We start from the raw sequence: 14,795 nt of genomic DNA, 5'->3' as shown, positions 1-14,795 counted from the left end.
GGTTCTTCAAATGAGGCCATATGGATTGAGCTAAGGAACAAAAAGGGACACTCACACTGCTGGGAGTGTACTATAGACCCTCAAACAGTCAGAGGGAGATAGAAGAGCAAATATGTAGGCAAATCTCTGAGAAGTGCAAGAACAATAGGGCAGTAGGGGATTTTAACTACCCCAATATTAACTGGGATTGTTTTCGTGTGAAAGGAATTGAGGGAGCAGAATTCTTGAGGTGCGTTCAGGAGAACTTTTTTGGCCACTGTGTAGCAAGTCCAACAAGAGGGGGTGTAGTTTTAGACTTCATTTTAGGAAATGAAGATGGGTAGGTGGAAGGAGTGGCAGTGGGAGGGTATTTTGGTGGTAGTGATCATAATTCAGTTTTAACATAATTATGGAAAAGGATAGCTAGAACAGGAGTTAGAGTTCTCAATTGAGGCAAGGCCACTTTTACTAAACTGAGGAGTGATTTAGCAAAAGTGAACTGGAATCAGCATTCAAAGGGGAGATTCAAGGGGTTCAGGATAAACATGTTCCCACAAAGAAAAAGGGTGGGACGGCCAAATCTAGAGCCCCATGGATGTCAAGGAGCTTACAGGGTAAGATAAGGCAGAAAAGGAAAGCTTATATCTGACACCGAGAACTCAATACGAACATACGAATTAGGAGCAGGAGTGGGCCACTTGGCCCTTCGAGCCTGCTCCACCATTCAATAAATTCCTGGCTGAACTGATTACTCCACATTACCAACTATCCCCGATAACCTTCCACCCCCTTGCTTATCAAGAATCTATCTACCTCTGCCTTAAAAATATTCAAAGACTCTGCTTCCACCGCCTTTTGGGAAGAGAGTTCCAAAGACTCACAACCCTCTGAGAGAAAAAAATTCTCCTCATCTCTGTCTTAAATGGGCGACCCCTTATTTTTAAACAGTGACCCCTAGTTCTAGATTATCCCACAAGGGGAAACATCCTTTCCACATCCACCCTGTCAAGACCCCACAGGATCTTATGTTTCAATCAAGTCGTCTCATACTCTAACTTCCAGCGGACACAAGCCTAGTCTGTCCAATCTTTCCACATAAGATAGCCTGCCCATTGCAGGTATCAGTCTAGTAAGATAAAAGCAAAATACTGCGGATGCTGGAAATCTGAAATAAAAACAAGAAATGCTGGAAATACTCAGCAGGTCTGGCAGCATCTGTGGAGAGAGAAGCAGAGTTAACGTTTCAGGTCAGTGACCCTTCTTCAGAACTAGCAAATATTAGAAATGTAAAAGGTTATAAGCAAGTAAAGCGGGGGTGGGGCAAGAGATAAGAAAGGAGAAGGTGTAAATAGGAGAAGGTCACAGAATAGCTGACCAGAAGGTCATGGAGCAAAGGCAAACAATATGTTAATGGTGTGTTGAAAGACAAAGCATTAGTACAGATAGGGTGTTAATGGACTGAAAGTTGAAAATCAGCTGAAAATCAGTCCAGTAAGCCATCTCTGAACTGCTTCCAATACATTTACATCCTTCTGTAAATAAGGAGACCAGTATTGTACACAGTACTCCAGATGTGGTCTCACCAATGCCCTGTATAACTGAAGCATAACCTCCCTATTTTTGTATTCAAATTCCCTTGCGATAAATGATAACATTCTATTAACTTTCCTAATACTACGGAAATCTGAGAGGAGTATAGAAAGTGGAGGAGTGAAATCAAAAAGGAAATTAGGAAAGCAAAGAGAGGGCATGAAGGAATATTGGCAAGCAAAATCAAGGTGAACCGAAAGATGTTTTATCGATACATTAGGAGTAAGAGGATAACTAAGGAGAGAGTAGGGCCCATAAAAGACCAAAAAGGTAACCTATGTGTAGGGGAAGAAGATGTTGGTATTTTTCTTAATGAGTACTTTGCGTTTGTCGTCACAAAAGAGGGGAACGATGCAGATATTGTCGTTAAGGAAGAGGGATGTGAAGTATTGGATGTGATAAATATAGACAAAGAGAAAGTATTAATGTGATAGGTATCCTTGAAAGTTGATAAATCACCAGGGCCAGATGAAATGTTCCCCAAGCTGTTAAAAGAAGCAAGAGAGGAAATAGCAGAAGGTCTGAGCATCATTTTCCAGTCCTCACTGGATACAAGTGTGGTGCCGGAGGATTGGAGAACTGCTAATGTTGTACCTCTGTTTAAAAAGGGAGCGAGAGATAGACCAAATAATTACAGGCCAGTCAGTCTAACCTCAGTAGTGGACAAATTATTGGAATCTATTCTGAGAGACAGGATAAACTGTCACTTAGAAAGGCACAGGGTAATCAAGGATAGTCAGCATGGATTTGTTAAGGGAAGATCTTGTTTGACCAACTTGATCAAATTTTTTGAACAAGTAGCAAGGAAGATAGATGAGGATAGTGCAGTTGATGTGGTCCACATGGATTTTTGCAAGGTTTTTGAGCTATGTGGCCTGGTCAAATCTGCACCTTCTCCTTTGTTATCTCTTGCCCAACCCCCACCTCACTTGTTTATAATCTGTGACTTTTCTAATATTTGTCAAGTCCGAAGAAGGGTCACTGACCCGAAACGTTAACTCTGCTTCTCTTTCCACAGATGCTGCCAGACCTGCTGAGTGAATCCAGCATTTCTTGTTTTTGTCCCACATGGCAGACTGGTTAAAAAAATGAAATCCTATGGGATCAAGGGAAATGCAGCAAGGCGGATTGGCTCAGTGGCAGGAAACAAAGGGTAATTGTTGATGGGTGTTTTAGCAACTGGAAGGCTGTTTCCAGTGGCGTTCCACAGGGTTCAGTACTGGGTTCCCTGCTTTTTGTTGTATATATTAACGATTTGGACATAAATATCAGGGGCATGATCAAATAGTTTGCAGATGACGCAAAGATTGGCCGTATGGTAGATGGCGAGGTGATTATCCACAGGCAGATGCCTTCCAGTAAGACTTGTTTACAAGCTAAATCCAGGAACCTTCTGGTGACTTTTTTTTTAAAAATCACAAAGTTCAGCAACCCTTCAAGGATACAAGAATCAATGTCCATAAAGCAACCATAAGTCCTGAAAACATATTTTACAAAATAGAAGTACTCTCGTAACAATATCGATCGACTTACATTCCTGCCAGTATTTGGCTAAAAGAGCTAAGAAAATTTTCAAGATCACTTTTCCTGCCTTGGGGGAGTCCACTCTAACATCTTGATCATCAAGTCTCTCTTCAAAACCCTGAGCCACTAGTCTCGCTTTGGCCTTATGTGTCCCAACTAAGAGAACTTTTTCCATACCTAGCCATCTGTGTCTCCAATCTTGCACTTCAAAACAGACACCAAATTCCTTTCAATTTTCCAACTCTTTTTTCCTTTCCTTACTTTTTCTTCTAATTTGTTTGCAGCGACCATAACTTCCTGATTATATGGGCTTCTACTTCTAGTAGTGTTCCTAGATTATTCTGTAGTCCTTGTTCTATTGCTTACTCCAGTCAAGCTGCGGCATCTACTTGCCCTCTTATCTCTTTCTGTACTACTGCTACAGCATCTCTCCCTTCCACGATCAGAGGTTTTGTCGCCAGTACCTGATCGTTTCCCAGTGCCAGAGTCACTTCCAGACTCACTCTGGGCACTCCAACTGTGTTTTCATGCTTTCCACCATTTCACCTTATTCTGCCAGTCCATAAATCTTACCACTTGTCCATCATCTTGGACGTTTAGCCAATATTTGAATTTTCTCATGGCTTTCCCTGCTCTCTCTATAATGATTGCATCCTTCCATTCAGTGAACCCTTCTGGTATGTACATTACCTTAGCACCAACTTCAGGCAGTTGTCCTTTGGGTGAAATAGCCCTATCCTGTACACTGATATCACTTTGTCTCTCTTCATTTAGACCCTTATTTACCGTATTCTGTTCCTCATAGTTGTCAAACATAAGAGTATGTGAGGTACAGGGTGCCTCATCACCTTCTACTAATTGTTCAGATTCTGCAAATTTATCATCAATCCCAATTAACCTAGACGAATGGACCCTAATAGTTTGACTAACATGTTGGAGAATCACTGTCTTCCCTTCACACGCTATCACTTTACCTGGACCTTTCCACTCATTCTGGCCCTCTCTTTTATAGTATACTAAATCCCCAAGATTAAAGTTTATCTCTGATATTCTTATGCAATGCCATAAGCTCGCTGAATTTTCTCCAAGACTTCTGCCTTGATGAATGCTCTTCTCCCTGCATGTAGTGCTTTCAAGTGTGCAGAAAAGGTGGAACTAATTGTAGTCCCTTCCAAGGCCAGGGGACGATCACACAGCACAGAAGGTATTTTGGGATTCCTCCCAAAGACCAACTGATAGGGACTATATCCCCCAACCATTTGAAGCAAATTCTTCACATGGACTGCCCGTACTAGGGCAAATGTTAGCTTACAATTTGGTTGGTCAGCTAAGATCTTATGAAGCATCTCATCAATCAGTGCACGATTTCCTTCACAGAGTCCATTACAGAAAAGACTTTGAGCTGCAGTGTTCATCATGGCAATGTCTCTAAACTCGTCATTGGCAAATTTTCTCCCCCCGCCCATTGTCAGTCAGGCATTTAGCCAGTGTCACCAGTCCAGTCCCTTTGCATTTTTCCATGACTTTATCTACAATCATTCTTTTGTCTTTACCATGTATTATTGTAGAAAGACTGAATCTTGTTGCCATGTCTATGAAATGCAAAATGATAATGTTTCTGTCCTTGTCCCACACCATTAAATGCATAGCTACTGCTTCATTAAGGTCGCGTGCTAATGGGAGACATACAATCAGCCGTGATGGTGTCCTCCGATACTTTTGCATACACAAATCAGATCAGCCATGATCTTGTTGAATGGCGTAGCAGGCTCAAGGGGCCGTGTGGCCTACTCCTGCTCCTAATTCGTATGTTCGTATGTATCACTTTTTTCACGAACATCTTCAATAAACTTTGTGCACGCATCATCAACCACCTCCACATCCTTTGGTAGGATTTTTAATCTGTGACAAGAGGGATGAGCAAATTGTCGATGTTACTTTAAGACAATTTGCTTTTTTTTCTCTCAAACTCCTATCACTTGGTGCCATTAACACTTCTTTAACATTCTGATTAGAGATGCAAGGTTTGTTAAAGGGATACAATAAAGTCCCAATTGGATAAATTGCAATTCTGCTGACTTTCCAAAGACAATTGCTTTATCATGTTCCTTGTCTAATTTCATTTGTGCCTTTTTCGTGGAAGGCTTGCTCAGCAGCAAGGGTATCTCAGTAGATACCACATCTGTACTAATAAAGTGTCCTCAGTACCTTGCTCAATGGCAGCGAGGCCTGGACAACGTATGTCAGCCAAGAGCGACGTCTCAATTCATTCCATCTTCGCTGCCTCCGGAGAATACTTGGCATCAGGTGGCAGGACCGTATCTCCAACACAGAAGTCCTTGAGGCGGCCAACATCCCCAGCATATACACACTACTGAGTCAGCGGCGCTTGAGATGGCTTGGCCATGTGAGCCGCATGGAAGATGGCAGGATCCCCAAAGACACATTGTACAGCGAGCTCGACACTGGTATCAGACCCACCGGCCGTCCATGTCTCCGCTTTAAAGACGTCTGCAAACGTGACATGAAATCCTGTGACATTGATCACAAGTCGTGGGAGTCAGTTGCCAGCATTCACCAGAGCTGGTGGGCAGCCATAAAGGCGGGGCTAAAGTGTGGCAAGTCGAAGAGACTTAGCAGTTGGCAGGAAAAAAGACAGAGGCGCAAGGGAAGAGCCAACTGTGTAACAGCCCCGACAATCAAATTTTTCTGCAGCACCTGTGGAAGAGCCTGTCACTCTAGAATTGGCCTTTATAGCCACTCCAGGCGCTGCTCCATATACCACTGACCACCCACAGGCGCTTACCCATTGTCTCTCGAGATAAGGAGGCCAAAGAAGGACTAATAAAATGGCATACTCCAGCTATTCTGCATGGAATCACTACCCTTTTTAGTGACCTTAATGTGTTGTCATCCCTGAACCTGAAGCAAGTAGAACGTTCATATCCCTGACCTTACTTCAATCCTTACGACTGAGTGAATCTGAATAACATTTCAACCAATCCATTCCATATACTGTGGATGTGCAACCACTGTCTAACATGGCGCAATACATGAATCCGCGACTAGTATACTCACTACAGGACTGAAGCTTCTTGTGACCAGTATAATTCCCTCAGACTGATCAATATCATTATCTTCCACTTCCAAACCTTTCGTGTCATGTGTCGCCTCGAAAACCCTGTTCTGTTTTGGACAATTTACCGCATAATGATATTTCGAATCACATCTGAAACACCTGTTAATAATTCCCTGGGCATTCCTGAGGTTCATTCATCTGTTATTGTTCGTCCGTTCCTGTCGTCTGCCAGATCTGCCAAAAATGTCTCCATCCTCATTTCTTTGGTCAGTGATTCTTCTGCTGTATTGATGCCTGTACCCCATATCTGAACAATCTCGAAATGCCACAACCATCGAGTCCTCTATCTTCTGTGACACTTCCAAATGTCCCATTTGTGCCATGAAGGCTGCTGGAAATGACAGCTTTCCCAGGAATTTTTTTAAAGCATCAGACACCTGACCAAAAACGTGTCCCTTTCTGAGAATCTCACTCCAATTAAGACCAGAAACTTATCCATGTGTGACACTTCAGTACAATCCAACAATTTCAAAATGAGTGCTGAACAAGGAATTTCCAAATAGAATTTCTGCAATCTTTTATATAGTGTGTTAAATTCCATGATATATTCCTCTCTGGAATAATTGTATGTCTTTCTAACTTTATCAAAGTCTGACCATGCCTCATATGTATTTAATTGATTATCTTAGAGTCATAGATAGAGTCATAGAGTCGTACAGCATAGAAACAGGCCCTTCGGCCCACCGCGTCCATGCTGACCATAATGCCTATCTATACGAATCCCACCTGCCTGCATTAATTCCATATCCCTCTATGCCTTGCTCATTCAAGTACCTGTCCAGATGCCTCTTAAATGTTGCTACTGTTCCTGCCTCCACCACCTCCTCTGGCAGCTCATTCCAGATACCCACTATTCTTTGTGTGAAAATTTTACCCCTTTGATCCCCTTTAAACCTCTTCCCTCTCACATTAAATCTATGTCCTCTAGTTTTAGTCACCCCTACCATGGGAAACAGTCTCTGGCTATCTACCCTATCTATACCTTTTATAATTTTATATACCTCTATCATGTCCCCTCTCAGCCTCCTTTGCTCCAGGGAAAATAGACCCAGCCTATCCAATCTTTCTTTATAACTCAAGCACTCCAAACCAGACAATATCCTTGTGAATCTTTTCTGCACTCTCTCTAGTTTAATCACATCTTTCCTTTAGTGCGGTGACCAGAACTGCACACAGTACTCCAAATGCAGCCTAACCAACGTTATGTACAACTGTAACATGACGTCCCAACTCTTGTACTCAATGCCTCGGCCGATGAAGGCAAGCCCGCCATATGCCTTCTTCACCACCCTGTCTACCTGTGTTGCCACTTTCAGGGAACTATGTACTTTCACCCCAAGATCTCTCTGCTCAACAACATTCCCCAGGGCCCTGCCATTCACTGTATTTGTCCTGCCCTGGTTTAACTTCCCAAAATGCATCACTTCGCACTTGTCTACATTAAATTAAGTGGCAATGAAGGTGGATAAGGTAGTCAGGAAGGCATATGGCATGCTTGCCTTCATCGGTCGGGGCATAGAGTATAAAAGTTGGCAAGTCATGCTGCAGCTGTACAGATCTTTAGTTAGGCTATCAGCAAGTTTTTCCTTTGGAAGGCGAGAACACAATTTTCAAGCCTTGTGAATTGCGCACATGCATCCTATGATGATGAGAGGTACCGGTGCATGGACCTTTAATCAAATGTCCATGAAGAATAGCAGAACCTCTTTTGACAGGCACTGGGAATTGATGGTTGTTCTACGTAATGACTGTGTTTGAATGTTTGTAGAGGTTGTCGTTTGAGATTCCGATACCCAGGTGCTGAAATAGAGAGTATGTGAAGCTGTAAGAGTGGTACAGAATGTGTATTTGCACCAGTGTATTGACTTATCTTGATCACCCTCTGATCAGTCGGTCACTCTTTCTCTCTCTGGTCAGGTTATCACTCGTGTCTCAGTCATCGGGGGGGTCTCTCGTGTCTCTCTTGGTCAGGTGGGTCATTCATGTCTCTCTGGTTGGGTGAGTTACCCTCCTCTCTTGATCTTGTGGACCACTCATGTCTCTCTAGTCAAGTGGGTCACTCGCATCACTCTGTAGTTGAGTGGGCCACTTACTCTCTCTGGTCCTTAATAATATCTTGATCTAACTTCAAAGGAATATTGTTAATAGAGAGTATCTCACTAATTGTAGTTAGACATTTCTAGATTTCTGGATTATATAAATTCGTTGAGGTTTCTTCAACCTCCAGAGCACATAACCTCTACCACCTAGAAGGATAAGGGCAGCAGACACATGGGAACACCACCACCTCCAGGCTCCCCTCAAAGTCACGTACACCATCTGGACATATATTGCTGTTCCTTCATTGTCGCTGAGTCAAAATCCTTGAACTCCCTACGTAACAGCACTGTCGGAGTACCTTCACCGCACAGACTGTAGTGGTTTAAAAAAAAATAAGAAATAGGAGCTGGAGTGGACAATATGGGCCTTCAAGCCTGCTCCACCATTCAATAAGATCATAGCTGATCTTCTACCTCAATTTTACCTTCCCACACGATCCCATATCCCTTAATTCCCTTAGTACCCAAATTCTATTGACCTCTGCCTTAAATATACTCAACAACTGAGCATTCACAGCTCTCTGGAGTAGAGAATTCCAAAGATTCACAACCCTCTGAGTGACGAAATGTCTCCTTATTTCACTCCTAAATGGTCAACCCCTTATTCTGAGACTGTAACCCTATGTTCTAGATTTCCCAGCTGGGAGAAACATACCCTGTCAAGCCCCTTAAGAATTTAATATGTTTCAATGAAATCACCTCTCTCCAGGGCATATAGGACCAGTTTACTCAATCTGTCCTCATAGGCCAAACCCCTCATCCCAGGAACCAGTCTAGTCAGCCTTTGGTGCACTCCCTCTAGGGCAGGTATGCCCTTCCTTATCACCATCATCTTCCTCAAGGGCCACTTGGGATGGGCAACAAATGCTGGCCTTGCCAGTGATGCCCACATCCCAAAAATGAATAAATAAATAAAAAACTGCAGTATGTATTCAAGCATGAGAGTATGCTGGAGCCCAGGGAAGCATTGACCTCCCAGCAGCCTGGTGTCTTGGAATGACAGGTAAATAGAAATGTCTTGGTTCTGGGAAACAGCACGTTAGTGCATGCAGGTTAACAAGGTGCCTGCCAATACATCAGTGAAGCAATTTGTGGGAGAGCCCATGGGGCAGCTGTGCAGCCACTTAACTAATGAATCTTTCAAACATTCAGCACTCAGCATTCGTCTCACTTAGTCATCAATATTTCACAGGCTCACTGTCTAGACCTGACCCAGTGTGGACTAACTGCTCCTGTCTGAGGATCCTGAGCCTCTTTCTCTGCAGAGTCTACTGCACAATTTTTTGTCTAAAATCTCCCTGGTGGGTGAGACTGGGAGCTTCAGTCCCCTTTACTGAGAACTGCAGTCAGTTCCACTGCACATGCAGAGGCAGAGTTACATTTACAGAGAGAGACTGGCACAGATGGTGATAGTCACTGACAAACAGAGAGTCAGATATAAATTAACAGAGTGATTGGCACAGGCAGACAATAACAGTGTTGATAACAAGGCATACAATCCTAATGTAAAATAATTTATCAGCACTTTGCAAGGGATTTGCCACAGAGCAATGAACAAAGGAGTTGGAGTGGCTAAAAACCAAAGGGTGATGGAAGAACAGGCTTTTAGAAGCCTTTTAAAAGCCAGTAAATGGGTAACAAGGTGATATGTCAGCCTGACAATGGAATGAATGGGTTGGGGTTGAAGGAATAGCAAGTGCCACCTGGGATTAGTGCATTGACATCCTGCCCTTGGCTGAAGTTTGGCTGATGGGTCACATCATTTTGTCCTTTACTGACAACTACCCACTTGGCTATACTTTCCATCACCTACCTCCCTTCTTTATCGCTCAGCCACTGCACTGAGCAATTCCTCATTTGCCATGATCTCAATCCTCATCACGACCCCCACACCCCGTCCTTTCTCCTCTGAATTCACTGACCCCTGTCTTCCCTAAACCTCTTCCTCCATATAAACTCCTCCACCATACACATAGTCACCTCCTTGGCCTTGCTATCTCCATTGACATCCCTTTGCCTGTCGCTGAAAAAATGTCTCCCTTTCTAAATCCCTACTTTCTTGCCTTTAGCTCTCCATTCATCATGATATCTCTGCAGCCATCAATCTGCTTAAGCAATCCTTCATCTCGACCTTTGACGCCATGTTCCAAATAAATCCTTTACTCTATCTCATCCCAGTCATTTCCCCCTGGCATGGTTCCCACCTTTGCTCCCTCAAGTCCAAGGGATGCAGATTTGAGTGTATCTGGCGCACAAGTGGTTTAGCCATCCATCACCAAATCTGACCAGTTCACATCAAATGGTATCAAGCCATACTCTGCTGTGCCAAACTTGCCCACTACTGCAGGATCATCCAGATGTCCCAAAGTGCTTTACAGACAGTGAAGTACATTTGAAGAGTAGTCACTCTTGCAACATAGGGAATCACAGCAGCCAATTTGCACACAAGAAGGTCCCACAAACAGTAAAGAGATAATGACTAGATAATCTGGTTTACTGGTGGGGGTTGAGTGATAAATATTGGCCAGGACCCTTGCACTTCTTTGTATAGTATCATGGGATCTTTTATTTCCACCTGAACAAACAGGGCCACAGTTTAGCATCTCATTCAAAAGACAGGACCTCCGACCCTGCAGCACCCTCTTAGTACCACACTGAGTATCAGCCTTATGTGCTCAAATCTCTGGAGTTGGACTTGAACAACCTTCTGATTCAGAGGCGAGAGTGAGACACAGCTGACACTTTAAACAATTTTCTTATAGTTTCCTTACCATGAGGCACAAACATTCTTTTTATAACTGTGCTATTTTGACAAGATAGTCAGTTACACCATACAAGTTTAAATCAGTACCAGTCTGAAAAAAGGTCACTTCTTCAAACACTTACAAGTCAGAAATAAGTGTGCACTGGTAGGAATTCCTTTACTATATCAAGCATTTTCAAGCAAGCTGTAGTACAGCTTAGCTGGAAGTGAAGCTCCCTCTACACTGCCTAATCAAACACTCACAGGACAGGTACAGCATGGGTTAGATAGACCTCTTTTCCACAGTTACATTCGCGCCCGGGTATCCCTGGAGCAGGAGCATGCAGTATCCGCCGGTACACTTGAAGCCTTCCACGACCGGTGGGCACCGCAGGGACTGGAGTGCATCATTGATGCAGATAATGCTATTTTAATTTGAGTTTTTGTTTTATTTATGTGTTTTTAATAAAGTTATTTTAAAATGTATATAAGAATGGGGGGCAGAGGAATAAAGGCCCCCTCAACATAAAATACATAAAAGGGGCCTGGGGTATTAAGGCCACCTTATAAAAAAGAAAGAAAAAAAATGGGTTCGATAGAGAGTAAAGCTCCCTCTAGAATACCCAACCACATCCTTCCAGATCAGGTGCTTAGAATCATCGAAAGTTTATGGCTCAGCAAGAGGCCACTTGGCCCATCATTTTTGTGCCGGCCAAAAGAAACCAGCTTAATCCCACTTTCCAGCATTTGGTCTGTAGCCCCACAGATTATGGCACTTCAGGTGCACATCCATGCCCCTTTTAAATGAGATGAGGTCTTCTGCCTCTACCACCCTTTCAAGTAGCAATTTCAAGACCCCCACCACCCTCTGGGTGAAATGTTTTTCCTCATTTCCCCTCTAATCCTTGTACCAATCACTTTAAATCTATGCCCCCTAGTCACTGACCTCTCTGCTAAGGTAAATAGGCCCTTCCCATCCACTGTATCCAGGCCCCTCAAAATTTTGTACATCTTACTCAAATCTCCCCTCAGCCTCCTCTGTTCCTAGCAGAACAACCCCAGCCTATCCAATCTTTCCTCATAGCTGCAAATTTCCAGTCCTGGCAACATCCTCGTAAATCTCCTCTGTACCCTCTCCAGTGCAATTACATCCTTTCTGTAATGAGGTGACCAGAACTGCACACAGTACTCAAGTTGTGGCCTAACTAATGTTTTATATAGTTCCAGTATAACCTCTCAACTCTTATATTCTATGCCTCAACTAATAAAGGAAAGGATTCCATATGCCTTCTTAACCACCTTATCGACCTGTCTTACTACCTTCAGGGATCTGTGCACATTCACTCCAAGGTCCCTCACTTCATCTACACCTCTCAGTATGCTCCCATTTATTGTGTATTCCTTTGCCTTGTTTGACCTCCCGAAATGCATCACCTTACACTTCTCTGGGTTAAATTCCATTTGTCACTTTTCTGCCCACCTGACCAGTAAAGGTCTGCAAAGGAAACCTGACCCAAGCCCGAATGCCGGACCCGGGAGTCCGACCGGACCCGACCTGAACCCGACACATGTCGTCGGGACCCGTCGGGGTTGGGTTGGGTAGAATGCCTTTACATCAGTACATGGGTAAAGGCCTGCTAACCGACCCAACCCTGATGGGAGCCGGTGACATGTGTCGGGTTCGGGTCGGGTCGGACTTCCGGGTCCGGCTTTCGGGCACAGGTCGGGTTTCCTTTGCAGACCTTTACTAACCATTGATATCTTCTTGCAGCCTACAGCTATCCTCCTCGCTATCAACCACACAGCCAATTTTTGCAAACTTCTTGATCCTGCCCCCTACATCTACGTCCAAATTGTTAATATATACCACAAAAAGCAGGGGACTGAGCCCTGCGGATCCCCACTGGAAACAGCCTTACAGTCGCAAAAACACTCGTCAACAGTTACCTTTTGTTTCCTGCCACTGAGCCAATTTTATATCCAGCACGCTACATTCCCCGGATCCCTTGGGCTTTTTTTTAGCCAGTCTGCCATGTGGGAACTTGTCAAAATCCTTGCTAAAATCCATGTAGACCACATCAACTGCACTACCCTCATCCATCCTCCTTGTTACTTCTTCAAAAAATTCAATCAAGTTCGTCAGACATGGCCTTCTCTTAACAAATCCATGCTGACTATCCTTGATTAACCTGTGCCTTTCTAAGTGACGGTTTATCCTGTCTCTCAGAATTGATTCCAATAATTTTCCCACTACTGAGGTTAGACTGACTGGCCTGTAATTATTTGGTCTATCCCTCGCTCCCTTTTTAAACAAAGGTACTATGTTAGCAGACATCCAATCCTCAGGCACCACACTTGTATCCAGTGAGATTGGAAAATGATGCTTCTTGGGTTAGATCCAAGGTTAAACCTCTCTGAGTCTCAGAGTAGCTAAGCTAGCAGCACTCTTTCTGTTGAGTCGGAAGGTTGTATTTGTCATCAACCGTCCTGAGCCTTCCCATATATATATTTCCTCCATTATATTTGTAGGGTAGAGTGAAAGTTCCTTTATTCTGCTAAATGCAACTTTATTGAAAGGATGTGTCAACAGCTCTCTCCATACCTATTTAACAAAAAATGGCGCTAGAAATTTCTCTGAATCCTCTTTCCAACTGTGTGTTTGTATACTTGCTGACTCAATGAAAATGTAAACTAATCCTTTACACTCACTTTTCTCCTTGAACTCACCATGATGGTTCCACTGGTTGTCTTTACGCCTATATTACACTACTTTGGAACACTGCTTTTGAAACTTTAGGCAGCTCATCTGTCAAAGCCTTAGACAGGGTCTGGTTCACCTTTCCAGCTAGTTTCTCTCCATTACTCTGCTTCTTTCAATTCGCGAAAGACACCATTTCTTCTTCTCTTCCAAGTCCAATCAGCCAATGCTATTACCTTACACTTTTGATGAATCCACCCTTGCGTCTGCTGTATCTGTTGTCATTATTGGCCAAACTACCTCCTTTGATCACAAGCGAAATATCCACAATTGTCTCTATTGCTGAAGCCACCTCCAAGAAGAATTGTGTACCGCATATTTCATTAACCATTTGCAATTTGTTTTGCGACAATGTGGCTGTCTATGTGCTGAATTTTGTGCAGCCGTTTAAGCTGGATCTGGTAGTGTGAGGGGACAGAGAATCACAGCAGAGCCGTCTGCCCTGAAACCAGTAGTTTCCCGATTTTGTCAGAAGCAGGGAAGTACCATGATGGTATCGACGATCCAACACGAAAGGAACCTCATTTAAATTGCTGAAATGCTGTTTAACATGAATTTAAAAGTAATTATCTTTGATTTAATGACTGGATCATGAACTTGTAACTGGTGTGTGGCACTCACGTGCCTTCAGCTTTGTGACTATTAAAAGCTGGCAGCATTGAGGCGAGAGGCCTCAGTGCTGCAACAGGGAGGTAGCCTGACCATTGCAGCATAGGGGAAGTGGGGAGTTCTGCGCCCATTGTTGCTTTGCTGATGTAGGGTTTGCAAAGGGGTTGTGTGCTGTGCAGGGGGGTATTGTGTATTGGGGTCTGTGCAAGGTGGGTATGTACCAGTGGCTGTGCAAGGGGGTTGTGTATCAGGGGCTGTGCAGGAGGGTATTGTGTACCGGAGGCTCTGCATGGAGATTGTGTGTATTGGGGGCTCTGCAAGGGGGTTGTGTATACTGAGGGCTCTGCAAGGGGA

At 43.7% G+C, this 14,795-nt stretch overlaps 1 protein-coding gene across 8 annotated transcripts in view; it reads left to right on the top strand.

Moving 5' to 3' along the window:
* The window catches only part of cacna2d2a (calcium channel, voltage-dependent, alpha 2/delta subunit 2a), a 1,382,174-nt gene that overhangs the window by 746,604 nt on the left and 620,775 nt on the right, over positions 1 to 14,795 (top strand). The window contains exon 1 of one of the 8 annotated variants that reach the window (XM_068051354.1): positions 14,347 to 14,394. The exons of the other annotated variants lie outside the window; for them this stretch is intronic. Coding sequence (XP_067907455.1) covers positions 14,371 to 14,394 — 24 coding nt within the window. The 5' untranslated portion in view covers positions 14,347 to 14,370. Of the gene's footprint in view, positions 1 to 14,346; positions 14,395 to 14,795 lie in introns of those variants that run through there. 8 annotated transcript variants of the gene reach the window in all.

This window comes from Heterodontus francisci, chromosome 19 (assembly GCF_036365525.1).
Source record: "Heterodontus francisci isolate sHetFra1 chromosome 19, sHetFra1.hap1, whole genome shotgun sequence".
In the NCBI taxonomy this organism is placed as follows: domain Eukaryota; kingdom Metazoa; phylum Chordata; class Chondrichthyes; order Heterodontiformes; family Heterodontidae; genus Heterodontus; species Heterodontus francisci.
This window is presented reverse-complemented; position numbering and strand designations above follow the sequence as displayed.